Raw genomic sequence first — 19725 nt, 5'->3', positions numbered from 1 at the left:
TTGGAAAGAGTTACTTTTATTTAAGTCACTTAAAGTTTGAACTAAATACCAAATTAATTTCCAAAAATTTGTACTTAACCTATATATCAGTTCGATGATTTTCTTGGCCATAATGAATAGGCCAGTCCATATGTAATTACATATAAAGTATTTTAGGCATTTTATTATCACCTGTATCATTCAGGTTTAGGAAAGAGCTTTACCTAAAATACTAGCTAATTGGGACTGTTGGATTTATCAGTCATTAGTTTCAACAGTACCATATCAACATGGCAAAACTTAGGCCAGTTAATAGCAACTGTAAAACCACTTTAAGATGCAAACTTTAAAAGTTTTCCTGCAAGTAAAAGACATTTTTTTTCTTTTAAGAGATCTCATTTTATTGTAAAAAACACAGATAGCAAAAAATAAGAAAGTAGAAATCATCCATAGCTTTATTACTCCAAGTAAACCATCATTAATAACTTGAGATATATTTAATGGTCTTTGTATTAGTCAACATATTTTTATAATTTTACATAATTTAAGTGCTATTTGATATCATAATTTTTTCATAAGAGTACTCTATAAAATCATTTTTTTTTTTACAGACTCTGGTTGACACTTTTCAAAATATTGGTAACACCAATCTTGCTGATTTCATTGCTGGATTACTCACCATTATCATCTGTATGGCAGTTAAGGAATTAAATGATCGATTTAGACACAAAATCCCGATCCCTATTCCTATTGAAGTAATTGTGGTAAGTAGAATATGTAATTAGAAAATTCAGCATTAGTTGGTTTGACAAGAAAGGAATTGCTAAAACAAATGGATTTTTTTTAAAACCTCTTGTTTTATTTCAGACAATAATTGCTACTGCCATTTCATATGGAGCCAACCTGGAAAAAAAATACAATGCTGGCATTGTTAAATCCATCCCAAGGGGGTGAGTATGGCATTCCTCTTAGGCAATACTAACTTATTAAGGCAGTATTTTCTATTTAAATGAAACCTTTTATTACAAGCTTCATTTCATTGGTGCTCCTTCAATAGTCCTATTTGTGTATGATCTTAAAGAAATACCCATTTGTGCAAACTATCAGATAAACAATATATATATAGATAAAGTTCAGTCCATTTGTTTAAAAGCAGCCTGAATTATGGTCTCTCTTTGTCCTTCGTATTCTTAAAAAGTGGTAAGACGTGTACAGTTACCACCAGACTCCTGATTTAAACTCATATGTATAATATAAATAGAATCATGAATAGTAACGTTCTATTTTTTTTTTTGAACTGAGGACAGTCTGCTTAAGGAATCAGGGACATCTGATCTAAATTCTCTACCATTTCATTTAATCAATTTTAGGTAATAATTATGTCATTTGGTTCTTTCAATAAAATGCATAATCTGCAAAGGAAGTTTTATCTATGTTTGGTGAATTAGAAAAGGAAAAAACTAAGATCTTTTGTCCATCTCTAACACCAACTAGTTCATAGCCCTGGGGGCAGGGGAGCGGGGGTGGGGGGGGGGGGTGTTCTTCTATAAAACAAGGGTAATGACAACTACTGAAACTTCACCTCGAGCTTGTTGTGAAATGCTAATGAGATCTCTCATAAAATTCGAAGAGTGGACCAAGGGCCTATAATTTTATCATATGGCATTTTAAAAAAGAAGCCCAAATGTTTATTAGATTTGGAACATTAACTTATAGCATTTGTGACTAGACTTCCTCTTATATAACCACTAAGTCCCCTTAGTGCTAGCTGAGGGCCCTTGTCCCAGTCTGTGTGTCTCCATGCTCTTAATAGAAAGTTCTCGGGCTAGCGGAGTCCCAGCGCTTGTTCCACAGGGGACTGCTGCCTTTTCATTTGATCATCTCGTTTTCCTTCTAATATCTGTTTAAAAAATATTTGAAAAATTACAACTGGCTACAATGGGCTTAATTAACATATTTTCCATTCTAATGTTTCTCAGACTTACCTTTTTGCGAGAATCACGTGAGATCCTTGTTAACAAAGATTCCTGGTTCCCACCCCAAACGTATTAAATCAGGCTTTCCAGAGAAGGGGCCTCGGAATCGATGTTTTTCAAAGGCACGTCCAGTGATTCTTATGACCAGCTATATTTGGGAAGCTCTACCTTAGAGTATCAACATGTTGATAGTAAATCCTAGCGCTGAACGGAATGAAATAGAAGATACAGTGTGGCTACTTGAGTTAGAGCATTTTTACCAGAACAATTAGATTGTTTAAGTAGTTAAAAACAACCACATAAAAATATATTATAGATCCCTTTTGTCGGACTTCCCAAGATGAAACACTTAGAGGGGGTCCACAGAAAATCCCTCAACCCATAAACCCCCGTTTCATGAATTAATATGGGGAACTCATTTCTGTTGCCCTACCAGTGGTCGGCAAACTCATTCGTCAACAGAGCCAAATATCAACAGTACAACAATTGAAATTTCATTTGAGAACCAAATTTTTTAAACTTAAACTATATAGGTGGGTACATTGTTATTAACTTAATTAAGGTACTCCTAAGGCTTAGGAAGAGCCACACTCAAGGGGCCAAAGAGCCGCATGTAGCTCGCGAGCCGCAGTTTGCCGACCACGGCCCTAAGTCATCCTTTCCTACCCTATCCAGAGCCTTCCTGGCTGCTCTCCCCCTGAAAATGGATCTCTAGTCTCTTGCTCTTGGGTTTCGTCACGAGAGTCCTCTAACAGACCACCCGGAGTGAGTGGTTAGGTAACCCAGCCTGCCTGGCCCCACGGACTGCAGGCTCCTCCTCAAGGCAGTGAGCCCATTTGTCTTACTCTGTCTTCCTAGCACAGCACCTACCTCCTAGGAGGATTCCAGAAAATATTTGCTAAAGGAATAAAATACCCAAGCGTATGCTGTTTTAAACAAGCCACCAGAAAGGACATTGTTGCCTGATCTAACAGGATTGCACAGAAGCAAGTCTAAAGACATTAACAAAACTGAAAAAGAAAGGGTGGAGTGAAGAGGTTGGAAAAGAGCAGAAGAAGTAGAGCGTTAAAGATGAGTATGATGACAGCAAAAAGAAAGGTCAGGCCAACCCCCTTGTTCTTCAGGCCCCCGTCAATCCTCCAACAAGGGAGTAAAAGTGAGGCCTCTGTCGGCAGTTTTCTTTTATCCTGTTGAGGATCAACCGTACGTTAGGACCACTTGGTCCCCAGTAAATCCACATAAGAGCCTTATGTCTATGAGAATCTTATTTTCACTTTGCCACATCCCCCTAATTATAGAGGGAAAATGTAATTTCCTATTAAAGGAACCTCAGGCATAGCGAAATAGGTAGGGGAGGTTTTTCTTTCTAGGATCTCTGGAATTATACCATGTGAACAGTCATCAAGAGATAGGTCCATGAAGGTCATCACCCAAATTTTCATATTTGGAAATACCCACATGATTATAAACTTGTGGGTTTTTCTCTTTATATGATTTGTAGAAAAGCTCTGGTTGTGTAAAACAGTAGTCATTTGACCTCACCACGATCATTGGGATATGTTAGTCATTGTGACTACGAAGCATTCTGATAATTACATACATTTACTCTTTTTTGAACTCAAAAAGATTTTAAATATCATGGCTCTTAAGATATGGATTTTCCACTTTATTCTTATATTCTTTATTTCTTTAATAAACATCCCTCCCCACAGGGTAAATCTCATTTCATGGCTAGTATATATTGTTGAAATGCAAAGATCTTTAAGGTGAAATTGTGTAAGGAGAAACACTAATGTGTGAAAGCATGGCATAGGATTGTATGATATTAAAGAACCAACAATGACAGATTTTTTCATATCAGAGGTATAGGTAAGGTGGCATTTGTAGACTCTCAATTGGGGACAAAGAAATCAGCCAATGAGATGACACCAACTTCTGACTAAAAATTATAAAAGCGGATGCTACCACTTATACTCATGTGCTTTTGCCCTCTTGGATCAAGTACTTTCTTGTCTAGTTTGTGGCTGGGTTGATCAGCATTTGTCAAGGTGGGAAGAGAGAATTACGGTCAAATATTCACCGCACTTTCTCACTAGGTTCTTGCCTCCTGCACTGCCACCTGTGAACTTGTTTTCTGAGATGCTGGCTGCATCGTTTTCCATTGCTGTGGTGGCTTACGCTATTGCAGTGTCTGTAGGAAAAGTATATGCCATCAAGTATGATTACGCCATCGATGGGAACCAGGTATGGTCACTCTTTTGCTGAACTGGTTATATGTATAATTGATTTCAGAAAGGAAGGGAGAGGGAGAGAGAGATAGAAATGTCATTGATGAGAGAGAATCATTGATCAGCTGCCTCCTGCATGCCCCCTACTGGAGATGGAGCCTGCAACCCCAGGCATGTGACCTGAATGAGAACTTTGACCTACTGGTTCATAGGTTGATGCTCAACTACTGAACCACACTGGCCAGGCCTGAATTGGTTTTCTAGGGCTGAAAATAAGAAAAATAAATAAATGGGAAAGATTTTGTTGTCTGCTAAAGAAGAGATTGGTTTCTTCTACCAGTCTTATATTGAGTTGGATTCCCTCTTGTGCGTGCTAATTTGAAATGACTTTAAAAATATGCATACTGCATCACTTTAGTTTTAAGAAATCAGTTGAAGTAATCAGAATTCTAAAAGAGTTCATTCTGTCAGGTCCTAAATATCATTCAAAGTTAACATATTAGGTCAGAATAAGAATTTGTCATGTAGTCCCACATCTCCTGGTAATATTTTTTTATTGGTGGCAAAACAGTGCAACAAACACTTTTAATAATAGCTGTGGCCACTTTAAATTGAGATGGTTCACTGTTAATTAATGTACACAGGACAATTTTTGTAGGCATCTGATACATTGCCAGGTGAGCTCACAAATCCTCAGTTATGGTATGTTCCTGAAAACACAGCATAGCAATTACAGCAGTTAAAAGATTAGTAATCAAGCAGAATAATAGCTCTCCTAGCCATAATATGCTTCATAGCAAGTATTCATCCACAGAAATAACACTTTATGTGAGAGCAGAAAAATGTTTTCTGTGAGAGTTATAGCAGATATGCCACTCACCAGGCAGTGAAATAAGCATTTTAGCAAAACATCAGTTACTGCTTCTCATCAGCCTTAAAAATGATGAGAGCAGTGAGGCCTCTTTTAGGCTCTAAGGACCCCAAACTCCTGATGTTGTTCCGGCCCCTAAGCACCTTCCATGGCAACAATTAAATTGGGACTATCAGGCAGGATGGGTTTGCAAATTTGCTTTCTTAATCTTCTTCCTTAAATGGCTTTGGGGCTCGAAAAGATTATATCTGCGGCATCACTGTCATCTGTTCTTTCCCTTAGGAATTCATTGCCTTTGGGATTAGCAACATCTTCTCCGGGTTCTTCTCGTGTTTCGTGGCTACCACCGCCCTGTCCCGCACAGCTGTCCAGGAGAGCACAGGAGGAAAGACACAGGTAGGGAAGGACAGCGTGGAAATATCCATCCACCGCAAAGAATGCTCTGGAACCGCGGCTCAGAACAGCTTGCACAAGAACTGAGCAGGACAATTAGCCTTTGAGAGGAGAGAGGCAGTGCTTCCTGATCTGATTATGCCGGGCTGCCTTGTTCACCCCCTCACCAAAAACCTTTCAAACAACAACATTTGTGGTTTTCTGAGCAGCCATTCCCCAATCTCTTCGCGTCAGTGCTCAACTGGCAGACAGTTACACTTACCGGCTTTTCAACAACAATTGACAAAGGACCAGTAAGGAGGAATGCTGATTCTTATCAATGTGCTATCTGGAGAAAGAGAAGGTCTAGTCAAAGCACATTCATGGCTTAGGGAGTTATTATATTTTCAGAAAAATTAGAAGTGTTTGTTGACCTTTCCTCCACAAGGATCAGGACTTCCTCCAGCGGCCTTTGGTCCCAGGGAATGACAGGTTGACAGCCAAGAATATTTTTGCTGAAACATTCTGACATTTCTCCCTGAGTAAGATGTTCTTCCCTGAAGTTCTGAATGTGGATTTAATCTTGCCTTTTATATGTGTTCTTAAGTTGTTGCCTTCACAAGGTGACCCCAAAACCTGCATCCCAGTTCATCTCTGGCCCGCCCCTCCTTTAATTGTCCCGAAAACTGAGGAGCCATTCTCAAAGGCCATCCCTTCCCGCCAAACATGGAGTCAGAGATGCCAAATCCAGTGGTTGGGGGCCAGGGGCAGGCTCAGGAATTGTGCTTCTGTTATGCCTGGAGGGTTTTCTCCTCCCAGCACAGAAAGAGCTCTTATTTAAGAGTAAAGAGTACATTGAGACTGTAAAGGAGAACAACAAATCCAAAGTGAATGGTACACACACATACACATGCACACGCACACACCCACAGAGTCTCCACAGAGGGTTTTATTAAGGCGGAGACACCGCAAATAAGCATAAGAGAGAATAACTGATAAAACGAATGACTCCACCAGTGGCTTGCCCAGGGAGAGTGTCAATTGTCCCCAAGGTGCCTGTGATGCCCCTTACCCATTTATAATGGGTCGTTGTGACAGGGTTGGAAGAATGGGCCTCTTCCAATTTCTTGGCTCTTGTTGAGCAATTTTAATTTTTATAATTTTCTTGGTAAAATTTAGTTAACTTTTTTTTTTTTTTTGCAAACATTTCTAGCTCTGAGGAAGCAAGTAAAACAAGACAGCTCCTACCTGGGGTGTAGCCAGGGGGCCAAAGGGGAAGAGGTCAGAGGTGATTTCCAAAGCCACACCCATGTTCAGTGGGGAGCTGTCAGCAGCAAGAGCCTCTGCTGCTTTCATTCGAGATGGGGCGTTGACAAGCTCTCCAGTCACATGGCTGTAAGCAGGTATAGGCAGATGCCCAACTGCTGATGTCCTCTGTCCTGCTGTTACCTCCTGGTTCAGAGGAGATACAGGCCGGCTGCCCAGGAAGAATGCCCATGTAAAATGACTCCTTGGCAGAGGGTTTGGGGATAATGGTGTTTTGGTAAGCTAATGCCCCCCTGCCACACATGGGTGTGTATTACATTTAGAAGAAAAGGATGCCAGCATTTCAGTATTGAAGAATGAAACAAGCATAGAAATGTCTTGATATTTAATTACTGAAATGTAAGCTAAGTTCTGGGGTTAAAAGTCTAAGTGCCTGGACTGAAATCCAGGGACTCATGACCAAATACACCAGCAAGTCTTCCTTTGTGTGGCTTCTCATGTTGTCTTTTACATTTGAGCCTCAGTTTCAGCATCTATACAATGGGCACAATTATTATATCTACCACGTAGGGATGCTGTGAGGATTAAATGGGGAAATGTTTGAAGAGTCCTGGCACATATGTACTTGTAAATGCTCATGGTTCCAGTCATTAACTCCTCAAGATAAGAACAGTGTCTTAGTACTTATGATACATATTATTATCCTGTCACAGAAGAAGCACCCAGCATATATTTGCTGAATGAATGAACAGAAGAATGAGTGTTAGGGGACATTAACTGTTTCCGTACATCTACAGATTGCAGAAGAGCTCAACATTGCAACCTGTTCTTTCTGTCACCCCCTTGTGATTCCTACTGATTCACACAAAAAAGGAATCTAATTACAAACTGTTTCTAGCTCTGACTACCTTCTCACTTAACAGAATAATTCATTTTCTAATAATTGAATCTGCTCATAGATCCAAAATCTACAGCATTTCCCACAAAACAACCTCAATTAAATTAAGTACAAGTAATGGGCCCCCTCACAAATTTTAATGTAGTAATCAAATTAGTCTTGATCCCCATAATTAGGGCCTTATTATTACATATAGTTGGTGAGTAAGTGGCCACCCACCTGGCATTAGTTGGGCAGCTGGCTGTAGTCCCTGTCCCCCAACCTCCATATCTCTCACCAATTCACAGAGCCCTACATCCACAATGAGATGCAAGTTGCTCATGATAAGACAATAAATATTGGTTAAGTAATTGCATGGAAAAAGGGAAGGGAGAATGGGAGGAATGGAGGATATTAGCTTCTCTGCTTAGATAGGAGATAGGAAAGCTCCCCAAGGTACTAGGAATCTGGAGGTGTGATTAGTACCATCATATACATAATATTGCCTCAGGCTGACCTAGCTATATTCTGAATATGAATGATCAATTTGCTAGGTGATATGAATAAATATGACTGTGAAATTTCCTTAAGTTTTGTATCTGTCTCCTTTAACTCAAACATCTTACACTAGGCAGTACTTGTGCCCAACACAACCTTTCCTGTTGCGTCCTCTCTGATTGCTTTGCTTTCTGGTTTCCTGTCTCCTTTTCTCCTTTCAGAGCTTCTAGTCTTCACCTTGGCCATGCCCCAGCTGAACAGAGAATTCAGTGGTCATCTGATCAAACCAGAGAATAGGTCCCACCCCCTCATCCTCTCTCCTAACTATTTATGGATCTTAGGAGAGCGATTTTTGCCAGCAAAGGTAAAGTTTCTGAAGCTTTCTTTACCCCTGCTATCGCCCGTCATCACTCTGGGATGCAAAGTTCTGAGCCTCCATCTGCAAAACCGTTAGAGAAAGCAGGAGACATGGTCCCACCTCTCAGTAGGCTCCTGTGGCATTAAAAAATAAATAAATTAAAACATATATATAATTTATTTCAAAGAGGAAGGGAGAGGGAGAGAGAGAGAAACATCAATGATGAGAGGAAATCATATGCTTTGACCGGCAATCGAACCATGACCTCCTGGTTCATAGGTTGATGCTCAACCACGGAGCCACACCGGCTGGGCCGTGTTGCATTTTGAGTTTGCAATAAGACAGGCAAATTTATCTTGTCTGAAACTTTGGTGGCAAAGACGTGCTACAGGTACGATGTTAACAGGCTTTTTATTATGGCTGCTGATTCAATAATGCAGAAGAATCAGTAAATTCCCTGAGAATTTACTTCCCCAAAACATCACCATAATCTATTGTTGAGAAGGAGAATGGTCTCTGTTTCCTGAGAGGGCAAATAATTAGAAGTTTGGCCTCCTGAATTGATCCTAAAACTAGAGGTCTAATATATCCAGATGAAATCCAGGTCAAACAGGCTTTATTTAGCAGACTCCGTCTCCACTGTTTCTTTCATTTCCCTGCCATAGCTGCTATAGATATATATGATTTCCATTTCTCTTCAGTCTTGTAGAGTTTTAGCAAGTAATTCTTATTTCTCTCAATAGTATGAGCAGAAGGGGGAGGTCAGGAGCATCAAGTGCACGTGGGAATGGGCTCTATGATGCACACAGCCAGCATGCTGGGAGACATGAGGGAGGAGGGAGAACGCTGCTGATGGGAGATGTGTGTCTTTCAGATTGCTGGCATCATCTCGGCTGGGGTTGTGATGATCGCCATCCTTGCCTTGGGGAAGCTGCTGGAACCCTTGCAGAAGGTATAACCCTGCTTCTCAGTACACTGATTGCATAACTTCTCTGCTCTGCCACCAGATAAATCACAGGAGATTTATAAATCATCACATGGAAAACCATTCCCCTGAGTAACACAGCCCTCTCTGTCTCTCTTGGCAGTCGGTCTTGGCAGCTGTTGTAATTGCCAACCTGAAAGGGATGTTTATGCAAGTGTGTGATGTTCCTCGTCTATGGAGGCAGAACAAGATTGATGCTGTAAGTCGCCCACTTTTCTCTGAAATAAGATTTGGTTCTTTAAAAAAAAAAAAAGATTTGGTTCTTATTTGCTTCCTGCCATATCATTATGTCCCCTTATCTCCTAAGTCTTACTTGCATTTTGGGAGCCCGAGGGCAGTAGTTAAAATTGGGCAGATAACCAAAGCTTTGACATCTTCCACCTGAACTGTGTTTTTTAAGGTCCTGTATCTCTGGGAAGATCCATTTCCAGCAAGAATCCCATTCATATACAGTTTGCCTTCTAAAACCCAAAACCAACCAACCAAACAAACAACAAACCCTCTAATTTAGAAGGACAAACAAAACAAAGCATGAAGCAAAGTAAAAACAAAGAAAAAAATACAAAAACCCATGTTGATAATAATTCTGACCAAAGTAACCTTCACAACTGTTCTGAGGGATGAGAAAAAATCAGAAATAAAATTCTTTAGAGTTATGCTCTAATTTAAACCAGAACAGATGAAAGGAATGAGAAAACCCTCTATATATCAATATGGAAAGACCTCCAAAGCAAATTGTTAAGTGAAAAAAATGACCAGTGCAGAATAGAAAAGTATATATAACACATTAAAAGATGGGAAAAACAAAGCATGCTTTATAGTCATATTTACTTGTACTTTCAAAAAGACATGCTGGTGAAAAGTGTGCATGTGTGTTGTACACACCCAGACACTCAGAGAGAGAAATAAACGAGAATACAAACAGGGAGGGAGGATGGACATGGGTGGAGAGGGGAGATGTGTGCAAATAAGATTTTTTACTACACGCTCCTTATATTAATGTCATTTTGAACATGTTAATATATTACCTATTCTAAAATGAAATTTAAAAATTTAAATAGGAGAGTTGGTCTATATGCCAGTTTTCATTTCTACTTCCAATTAAATATGAGCCCTAACTGGTTTGGCTCAGTGGATAGAGCGTCAGCCTAGGGACTGAAGGGTCCCAGGTTCGATTCCGGTTAAGGGCATGTACCTTAGTTGCAGGCACCTCCCCAGTAGGGGGTGTGCAGGAGAAAGCTGATCGATGTTTCTAACTCTATCCCTCTCCCTTCCTCTCTGTAAAAAATCAATAAAATATATTTTTAAAAAAAAAATAAAAAAAAAAAAAATATGAAATGAAATCAGAATATCAAAAAAAGCTGTACAGTTGACCCTTGAACAATGTGAGGGTTGGGGCACTGGCCCCCTACTCAGTCAAAATTCCACATGTAACTTTAATATATATATATACATGCATATTTTATTGATTTCAGACAGGGAGGGAGAGGGGAAGGGAGAGAGAGATAGAAACATCAATAATGAGAGAGAACCATTGATTGGCTGTCCCCCACACGCCCCCACTGGGGATCGAGCCCACAACCCAGGCATGTGCCCTGACCAGGAAGTGAACCATGACCTCCTGTTCATAGGTTGATGCTCAACCACTGAGCCATGCCAGCCAGGCTCCACATATAACTTTTCACCCCCTCCCTTCTCCACCCCCCCGCAAAACTTAACTACTAATAGCTTACTGCTGACCAGCATTACCAATAACATAAATAGTTGATTAACACAAAGTTTGTATACTATATGTATTATATATGTACTCTGACAATAAAGTAAGCTAGAGAAAAGAAAATATTATGAATAAAAGCATAAGAAAAATACATTTATAGGTCTTACTGAAAAAAACACACACAAAAAAGCAACAACACATGTACAGTGGACCCACGCAGTTCAAACCTGTGTTGTTTAAGGGTCAACTATAATTTATTCATGGACAATTGATCTCATTATTTTTTTTTAATTTCTTTATTGGTTAACGTATTACTGATCTCATTATTTCTACATGTAATCCCTCACCTGATGGTACATGATAAATTAATATAGTCCTTTTTATTTCTATTTTTTCTAGGTGATCTGGGTGTTTACATGCATAGTGTCCATCATCCTGGGGCTGGACCTCGGTTTACTAGCTGGCCTTGTATTTGGATTACTGACGGTGGTCCTGAGAATTCAGTTGTGAGTAATATACGACCCAGGCTACCTATATAAAGAACAACCCACCCTGAGATTTCTTATACCATTTTGATAAAGATAGTAAAACGACTCCCTTTTATAATAGTTACTATAGAGTGTGTGCAAGCACATAGTGAGTGCTCTACACATATTATTATATTTAATCTTCAAAAAAGTCCTGTGCCTAGGTGATATTATTTTCATCCCACAGGTGAGAAAGTTGAAGCTCAGCAAGGTTAAGAACGTTCCTTAAGATCTCATAGGTAGTAAGAGGCAGAACCAGGACTTGAACCCAGGTGGATCTCACCCCGTAACCCATACACTCAGTCACCAGCTCTAACGCTGGTGCTCTCCTCTTAGTCATGGTAAGGCCAAAAGGCAATCGATTCAGCAAAAGACTGAGGTTGCTTTGCAGTTTCTTTTTAAAGTGAGATGAAGTCTGTGAGGCACTGGGCTCAGGCTCAGGGGACAGGACAGGATAGCTGCTCCATGTACTTTAATTCGTTTCTTTTGAAGCTTGCAACCCAGCGTTATGTAACCCAGGAGACTTTAAAACAGTTCATTGCAGCCAAAATGTATTCAGATCTGTACCCAGTAAGCCACACAATTATATGAAGAAAACATAATTAGATCATCTTCAGAGTGAAAGCGGCAGAGACACAGTTTAATGGGAAATCACATGGGAGGCCACCTCAAGGGGCATGATTATTGTTGGTTTTGTTTTGACTCTTGAGAGTTATTTGGTGTGAGCGCTCCTGGGTCTATGAAATTGTCTGAAGAGAGCGGGGAAACAGCTTCTCTCCCTCCTCCCACGTTATCTTTCTAGACTTCTGGCCCCTTCTCTGCCTGTGCTTGGGTGGCGAAGGAATAAAAATCCTGGAAAACCATCATCACAGACGTTTTCAGTTTAGCCTAAGTCCACTTTCCTGTTCCACCAACCAGTTCTCTCCCTTCTTCCTCCACTGGCATGTTGGAACCTGCCAAAGGCTGTTTACTGCCTTGGTGCCCTTACATGGTGCCTAAGGGCCCCCAAGAGTTCAAAGCTCCCAAAGTGCCCTGCTTGCTTCTGCGTGGTAACTCAGGAGCTGTCCTTACCACGGGCTGCCTCTCCTCTGTACGCCTCAGCGTTTACTTCTGGGTGGCTGTGGGTGGGAGAGAGGGTTTTGTGGAGAGAGGCTGTATCATTTATGAGCTTGAAGTTAAAACTCAGCACAGCGCAGTTAGCCGAGGAGAAATGGGTGGCACAGTTTAGCTGCTGAGTAGGTTTGTCTAGGCTTTTAGCCAACAGAATGCAGTATCCTCCACAGTATTCAATTTCCAGTAATTATAAGGCTGGTCCAGAGAGCACATTGCTGAAAGTACCCCAGGCGGACACTCTTTCTTCAGGAATTATCTATTTAGCATATGTCCCCAGTCGCACTTGAAGATTCATGGAATCGATTTGATTGCAGCAGGAACAGGAAATGGAAAGGGCTGGTTTCTGGTCCTCCCGGGTTCCTGTTTGTATAAAAGGAGGCTAATTTGATCACTGCAGACTCTCCATACTTCATCAGAAAATTGTGATGAGTGGCAAGTAAGTTCCAGGCCCAGGCACTGTTCCAGGCTCTGAAGACCAATGGGTTAAAGATCAGGGCTGGGCTGCTCCTGCCTTCCGGCCTTTTCGAACTTCTCTGAGTCTCAGTTTACTCACCAATAAAAATGAGGATAATACTGCTGACCTTTCAGCGTTCTGGTGGGACTTAAATAAGATAAAACAGGCGTGAAAGCTCTTTGCTTAGCCTTTAAAATATTAGTGTGATGCTCATTATTCCTCTCAGCCTCAGAAAAGCATCAGGGTCCCCCCTCCTCCTCCAAAGGCACACAAACACCAGCTGTTCACTTCAGCGTTATCTATGGAAACATGTCATCTGTCCCAAAGCATCAGAATGATGGGATCGTTTTAAAAATATATATATTTTATTGATTTTTCACAGAGAAGAAGGGAGAGGGATAGAGAGCTAGAAACATCCATGAGAGAGAAACATCGATCAGTTGTTTCCTGCACACCCCCCACTGGGGGTGTGCCCATAACCAAGGTACATGCCCTTCACTGGAATCGAACCTGGGACCCTTCACTCCACAGGCCAACGCTCTATCCAACTGAGCCAAACCAGTTAGGGCTGAATGATGGGCTCTTTAGTAGCTGTTATTTCTCCTAATTTTTTATAACAAAATATGCCTATTCCCTCCCCCCCCCCCAACACACACACACACACACACACACACACACACACACACACACACCCCAAAAATCCTGACCTTAATTTTTCTTTTAGTCCCTCCTGGAACGGTCTTGGAAGCATCCCTAGCACAGACATCTACAAGAGTACCAAGGACTACAAAAACGTGAGTGCCTTTGTGAGACATTTGCTGGACTTGGTTTGCGAGCCTGGATTTTCAGGGATTGCTATTTCTCTCCTCGTATGTTAGGGACAAGGTAGACACAGGTCGGGGGCTTCTGTCAGGAAATTCCAGAAGCCCACTGGGTGTCATGAAAACTTCTTACTCATTGTGCCCTCTGACATCCATGGTTTACATGAATTTCATCCATGCTAGTTGAAGGTCATTTTAATGTCAAACCATTATAAGAAGAATTTTTAAATATAGGTAATTCAGTTGTTTCCAGACGTTGAATCAAATTCTATTTCTCTGGATAAATGGGGTCAAAAGGTCCACATTTCTAGATCTACAACAAATAAGTCACGGGGCTATACTGTGCAGCATGCTGACCATAGTTAATAATACTGTATTACATATTTGAAAGTTGCTAAGAGGATAGGTCTTAACAATTCTCATCACAAGGAAAATGTTATAATTATGTATGGTGACAGATGCTAACTAGACTTGTAGTAATGATCATTAGCAATATATACAAATATCAAATTATGTTGTAAACCTAAAACTAATATCATGTTATATGTGAATTATACCGCAATAAAAAATAAATATGGACAGAGCCTTGGAGACTCTAGAACAAAATAAAACATATTGACATATGTATAATGACAGTCCCAAAAGAGGAGGAACGAGAAAAAAGGCAGATATAACATTTGAATAAATATCAAAATTTCCCCCAAATTGATGAAAAACATCACATTCAAATCCAAAATGTCCACGGAATGCAATTGCTGTACACACAAAGGCCCAGACCTAGACACATACACGAATACCGCTGAAAGGCAAGGCATTAACAAAAATGTAAAGCAGTAAGAGGAAGAAAAATTCTATTTCTCTGCTATGTAATCCGTATCTTCTATAAAATTGTCTAAAATTCTTGAAAAATTTATTTCATTCGTTTCTAATAAGAGATTTTCATGTTCTCTGTCACCAAGAACCTATTTGACATTGTGCTCTATCCTTGGAATTGGAAGAAATAATTTAAAATACAGGAAATAAAAAACAAAGAAAATAAACATCTTACTGCTGGGCTTTTGATTCCTGCATATAAGATTGCTTAGTGACCAGAAGGGAAAACAAAGATGAAAAAGCACAGAAAGAAAATGAAGAAAACACTAATTTAGCAAAAAATGGTTTTTTTAAATTAAAAAATATGAACCCTAGGAAGTTGTAGTCTAATTTAAAAAAATATGTTTTTATTAATTTCAGAGAGAGAGAAAGGGAGGGAGAAACATCGATGTGAGAAACATCCACAGGCCGCCTCCTGCACACACCCGACTGGGGATCACACCCATAACCTGGGCACGTGCCCTGACCAGGAATTGAGCCTGTGACCTTTCAGTGCACGGGAGGATGCCCAACCAACTGAGCCACACCTGGCTGTAGTCTAGTTTTACCTTAACATTTTTTTTAAAAAAAAGGTTGGACACTGAATCTGGAACTCCAGTAGCTGCTACTCAATTTATTTTCACAATTTTCCTCAGTTATATTGAGCCAGGTGCCATTGAGAGCTAAAAATGATTCTAGAGAATCTCTTGGCTTTGGGTTCTGAGTTCTGAATTCTAGGCTCCAGCTTCTAGAGACCTTGCCCGAGTCACTCAACCTCTGAAGGCTTCTGTTTTCTTCTTTGATGCAGTTGGACTATAATTGTTGTGATTCCTAAAGACTATTCAAGCCTGTAATTCTGTGGGTTTTACTTTTCATCTGGCCACTCTGTGTCAGGGTAAGAACAAGCAGATAACAGCATTACCCCGGCTGGATGGTTCAGTTGGTTGGAGTGTCATCCTGTACACCAAAAGGTTGCGGGTTCAATTCCCAGTCAAGGCACATAGGTAGGTTTCAGGCTTGATCCCTGGTTGGGGTGCTTATGGAAGGCAACAGTTGATGTTACTCTTTCACATCGATGTTTCTCTCTTTCTCCTCACCTTCCCTTCTCTCTAAAAAAAAAAAAAAAAAAAAAAAATCAGTGAACATATCCTTAGGTGAGGATTATTTTTTTTTAAAAAAAAAAGACATCATAAGCCTCACCTTGTGCAGATCCCCTTTGATTTTGCTACTTTTATTTTTTATTTTAAAAGAATTTGGGGGTAAAAAAAGGGAGCAGTGGCATGAACTTGAGGCAACTCATGTCATTGTTCTGAGCTTGTTTTTTTCATCCAGAAATCAGAGGGTTGAATAATTGCTTTCTAAGGCCCTTTCTAGTAGACCTTCTGTGGGACTATGGAGGTTCAGGAGTTTGGGTAACCTGTTGCCTCCCAACTGTGATGAGGCCCCTACTTAAGGATAGTTGAGTGATGCTACCCAGCCCCTTTCAACAATTGTAACTCAGCTTCTAACTAAATAGCCAGAATTTAATTGAATATTTGAGGCCTGATATTGTTTAATCTCAGATTTATTTATTTTTTTTAATGCTAGGTTGAAGAACCGGAAGGAATGAAGATTCTTAGGTTTTCTAGTCCTATTTTTTATGGCAATGTCGATGGTTTTAAAAAATGTATCAAGTCTACAGTAAGTATTTTATCCCTAGAAATTTGGTTGCTAAGTTCCTTTAAGACAGTGGTTCTCAACCTTCCTAATGCCGCGACCCTTTAATATAGTTCCTCATGTTGTGGTGACCCCCAACCATAAAATTATTTTCGTTGCTACTTCATAACTGTAATTTTGCTACAGTTATGAATCGTAATATAAATATCTGATATGCAGGATGTATTTTCATTGTTACAAATTGAACATAATTAAAGCATAGTGATTAATCACAAAAACCATATGTAATTATATATGTGTTTTCCGATGGTCTTAGGCGACCCCTGTGAAAGGGTTGTTCGAATCCCCAAAGGGGTCGAGACCCACAGGTTGAGAACTCCTGCTTTAAGACTTCATTCATTCTACAGGTATTTATTGGGCTCAAACTAGGCAGAAGGCCCTATTATACCCTATCCCCTTTGGGTATGACATTAAGAATTATAACATCCTTGCCTTCAAATAACTAAAGCTCTATTGGGGATAGGAAAAACAAACAACGATAACATATATCTTAAAATCCAGGTAGCAGTAACTCTGCTGGACAAAAACACAGAGTTGTCTCCAGGCAGAACTGGAGTAACTTCCAAATGAGTAATAGAGACGGTACATGCTAAGAGTTCGTGGAAGGGCGTGGTCCCTGTTAGTTGGAACTTATCAGGCTTTGTGTGGGCAGGAGGGAGATTTTATCAGGTGTTTGGGAACTCTGAGAACTGAGAGGAAAAGGTGGGGGAACATTGCGAGGAGGGCTGCCCAGTTGGAGTAAAGGGTTAGAAAGTATAGAATATGGAAGCAGGAAATTCTGGTCTTGAATTCCATGCTATGCTTCAAAGTTAGGTTTTATCTCTAGATCAGTGTTTTACTACGTGAGTTCTGGGGTGAACTGCTGGTTCAGAGGAACATACATAGATTTTGCAATAATAAAAGGGCTCTTTAATGTTAAGGAAATTTGTAAAACACAGATTTAAAGCTAAAGTAGTTATTTTTTGCTGTTTTGTTTCCTATTGTCTTGGAGTCTTTAATATGCTACGGAGTCTCTCGGTGGGTGGCATAGATGGCCTAGTAGTGGAAACCATGGAAACCGCAAGAATTTCTATTTGGCAGGATGTCTCAAGTCATAATGCCACTGGAGAAATAACCTTTCCAGATAACAATTGCCATTAATGAGCATGAGGAACCAGATGCTTTAAGTAACTTGACTTTTATTTTCAAAGGTTGGATTTGATGCCATGAGAGTGTATAACAAGAGGCTGAAAGCACTGAGGAAAATACAGAAACTCATCAAAAAAGGGCAATTAAGAGCAACTAAGGTGAGACAACATCGTTCTTTCCCCCTCTTAAATTCTTATATTTCTCAGTGAAAATGAAAGCAACTAGATTGTCTAAAGTTAAATCTACCCCCTTTGGTACCCAGATGTGTACATACATATGTCAGACACCAGCTGAGTTGTTCTTGTAGGCAAGAGGGCATGGGGGGAAATAAAATTAAATAAGCAAGAAAAAACATAGGGTATGACTTCTTTTTCCATTGTAAAGTTAACCCTTATTTTTACTGAGAGGAACAAAATAATGCCATTCAATGCCATAAAGTTATAATAGAAGGCAATACGCTCATTAACTTTTAGAGCTCTTCCTTTCTATTGTCCTGCCAGTGTATCTCCTGGCCACTTCCACAGTCTTCCAGAATCAAGTTTCCGGGCTCTTCTGCTTTTCCACTTTTCTTCCTAGAGAACATCAACATTGAGACTGAGGTGAACCTCATTTCTTAAGAGTTCATTCCCTCCATGTTTTGCTTGCCAAGGAACAATGTGTAGGATTTTTAATTAATTTGGAATAATTGGTTGAAAAATATCCCAAATCATTGGCAATGAAGTTGTATTTTCTTTGTTTAGAATGGCATTATAAGTGGTGCTGGTTCATCAAATAATGCTTTTGAGCCCGATGAAGATATTGAAGACCCAGAAGAACTTGATATCCCAACCAAGGAAATAGAGATTCAAGTGGATTGGAATTCTGAGATTCCAGTGAAAGTGAATGTTCCCAAAGTGCCAATCCACAGCCTCGTGCTTGATTGTGGAGCTGTATCTTTCTTGGATGTTGTTGGAGTGAGGTCACTGCGAGTGGTAAGGCGAAGTGTTTTGAATTATAGATTAGGAGCTTTGGCAGTAGTAAAACCATATGGGTTGCCCATTCTTACAAAAGGACGATTGATTGTATAGGCTCTGTACTTTTTCTAGAGGAATGCTTTTGTAATAGTGTAATATTTTAAAGCACAGGCTATGGGGCCAGACTACCTGGGGTTGAATCCTGGCTCTACCACTTGCTGCAGTGGGACTAGAGGCAAGTTGCTTAATCTGTCTGTATCTCAGTTATGAGGATAATGACAGCGCCCATTACACATGGCTTTTATGAAAATTAAATAAGCATATATATGGTTATTTATGGTTTAGAACAGTATCTGGCATATAGCCACCCCTCAGCAAATATTAACATTTATTGTGTTTTCTGAGAATGAATAGGAAAAGGGATATGAAAAGAAGGAAGTTCAATGTTAAGTATTGTGTTTTTATTTGTTATGTGAACAGCAGTAGAATGGGGAATGCGGGGTACATGGTAGGACTGGAGAAGCGAGGCATTATTAAAAGGTTAGAGCAGGAAGCAGGTCAGGCATCTAGGAAGTCAAAGGGCTGAGGAACATGTAGGACAGGAACATTCATGATATCAGACACCACTTATGCAAGGTCGAGTTCATTCTTTCAACAAAGAGATGTGAAGTGCCTAATATGTGCCAAGCACTCAGCCAGGCACGAGAGACAAATGATGAAGTAGTCATAGTCCCTATCCTCACAGGACTAAGCAGTCTAGATGGGAAGGCAAACAATAAGTAACCTTTTAAATAACAACTGTACTAAGTGTTCCAAGGCAGACAAACTGGGTCTCAACTTGATCAGGAGTGTCAAGTTCAAGGAAAGTTTCAGGTAGGTATCCGACAAGTCAGGCAGAAAAGTAAGCAGGTTAAAGACACCAATAATCAGATGTAATAATATGAAACTGACTCTCAACTGAGGTTTATCTTTGCTGGGGCTTCTTGGCTACTTCTGCAAGGCCAGGAAATTATTCAAGGGTTGCAGGTACTAGG

General features: G+C 40.1%; 1 protein-coding gene across 2 annotated transcripts in view; it reads left to right on the top strand.

The window, feature by feature from the left end:
- SLC26A4 (solute carrier family 26 member 4) overlaps positions 1-19725 on the top strand; it is a 41940-nt gene that overhangs the window by 14322 nt on the left and 7893 nt on the right. For both annotated transcript variants that reach the window (XM_036327521.1, XM_036327520.1), the window contains exons 7-17: positions 591-743; positions 847-929; positions 4052-4199; positions 5337-5450; positions 9300-9377; positions 9514-9609; positions 11527-11633; positions 13946-14015; positions 16482-16574; positions 17801-17896; positions 18479-18709. In XM_036327521.1, coding sequence (XP_036183414.1) covers positions 591-743; positions 847-929; positions 4052-4199; positions 5337-5450; positions 9300-9377; positions 9514-9609; positions 11527-11633; positions 13946-14015; positions 16482-16574; positions 17801-17896; positions 18479-18709 — 1269 coding nt within the window. The remainder of the gene's footprint in view (positions 1-590; positions 744-846; positions 930-4051; positions 4200-5336; positions 5451-9299; positions 9378-9513; positions 9610-11526; positions 11634-13945; positions 14016-16481; positions 16575-17800; positions 17897-18478; positions 18710-19725) is intronic.

Source organism: Myotis myotis, unplaced genomic scaffold (assembly GCF_014108235.1).
Source record: "Myotis myotis isolate mMyoMyo1 unplaced genomic scaffold, mMyoMyo1.p scaffold_m19_p_11, whole genome shotgun sequence".
Lineage (NCBI taxonomy): Eukaryota > Metazoa > Chordata > Mammalia > Chiroptera > Vespertilionidae > Myotis > Myotis myotis.
This window is presented reverse-complemented; position numbering and strand designations above follow the sequence as displayed.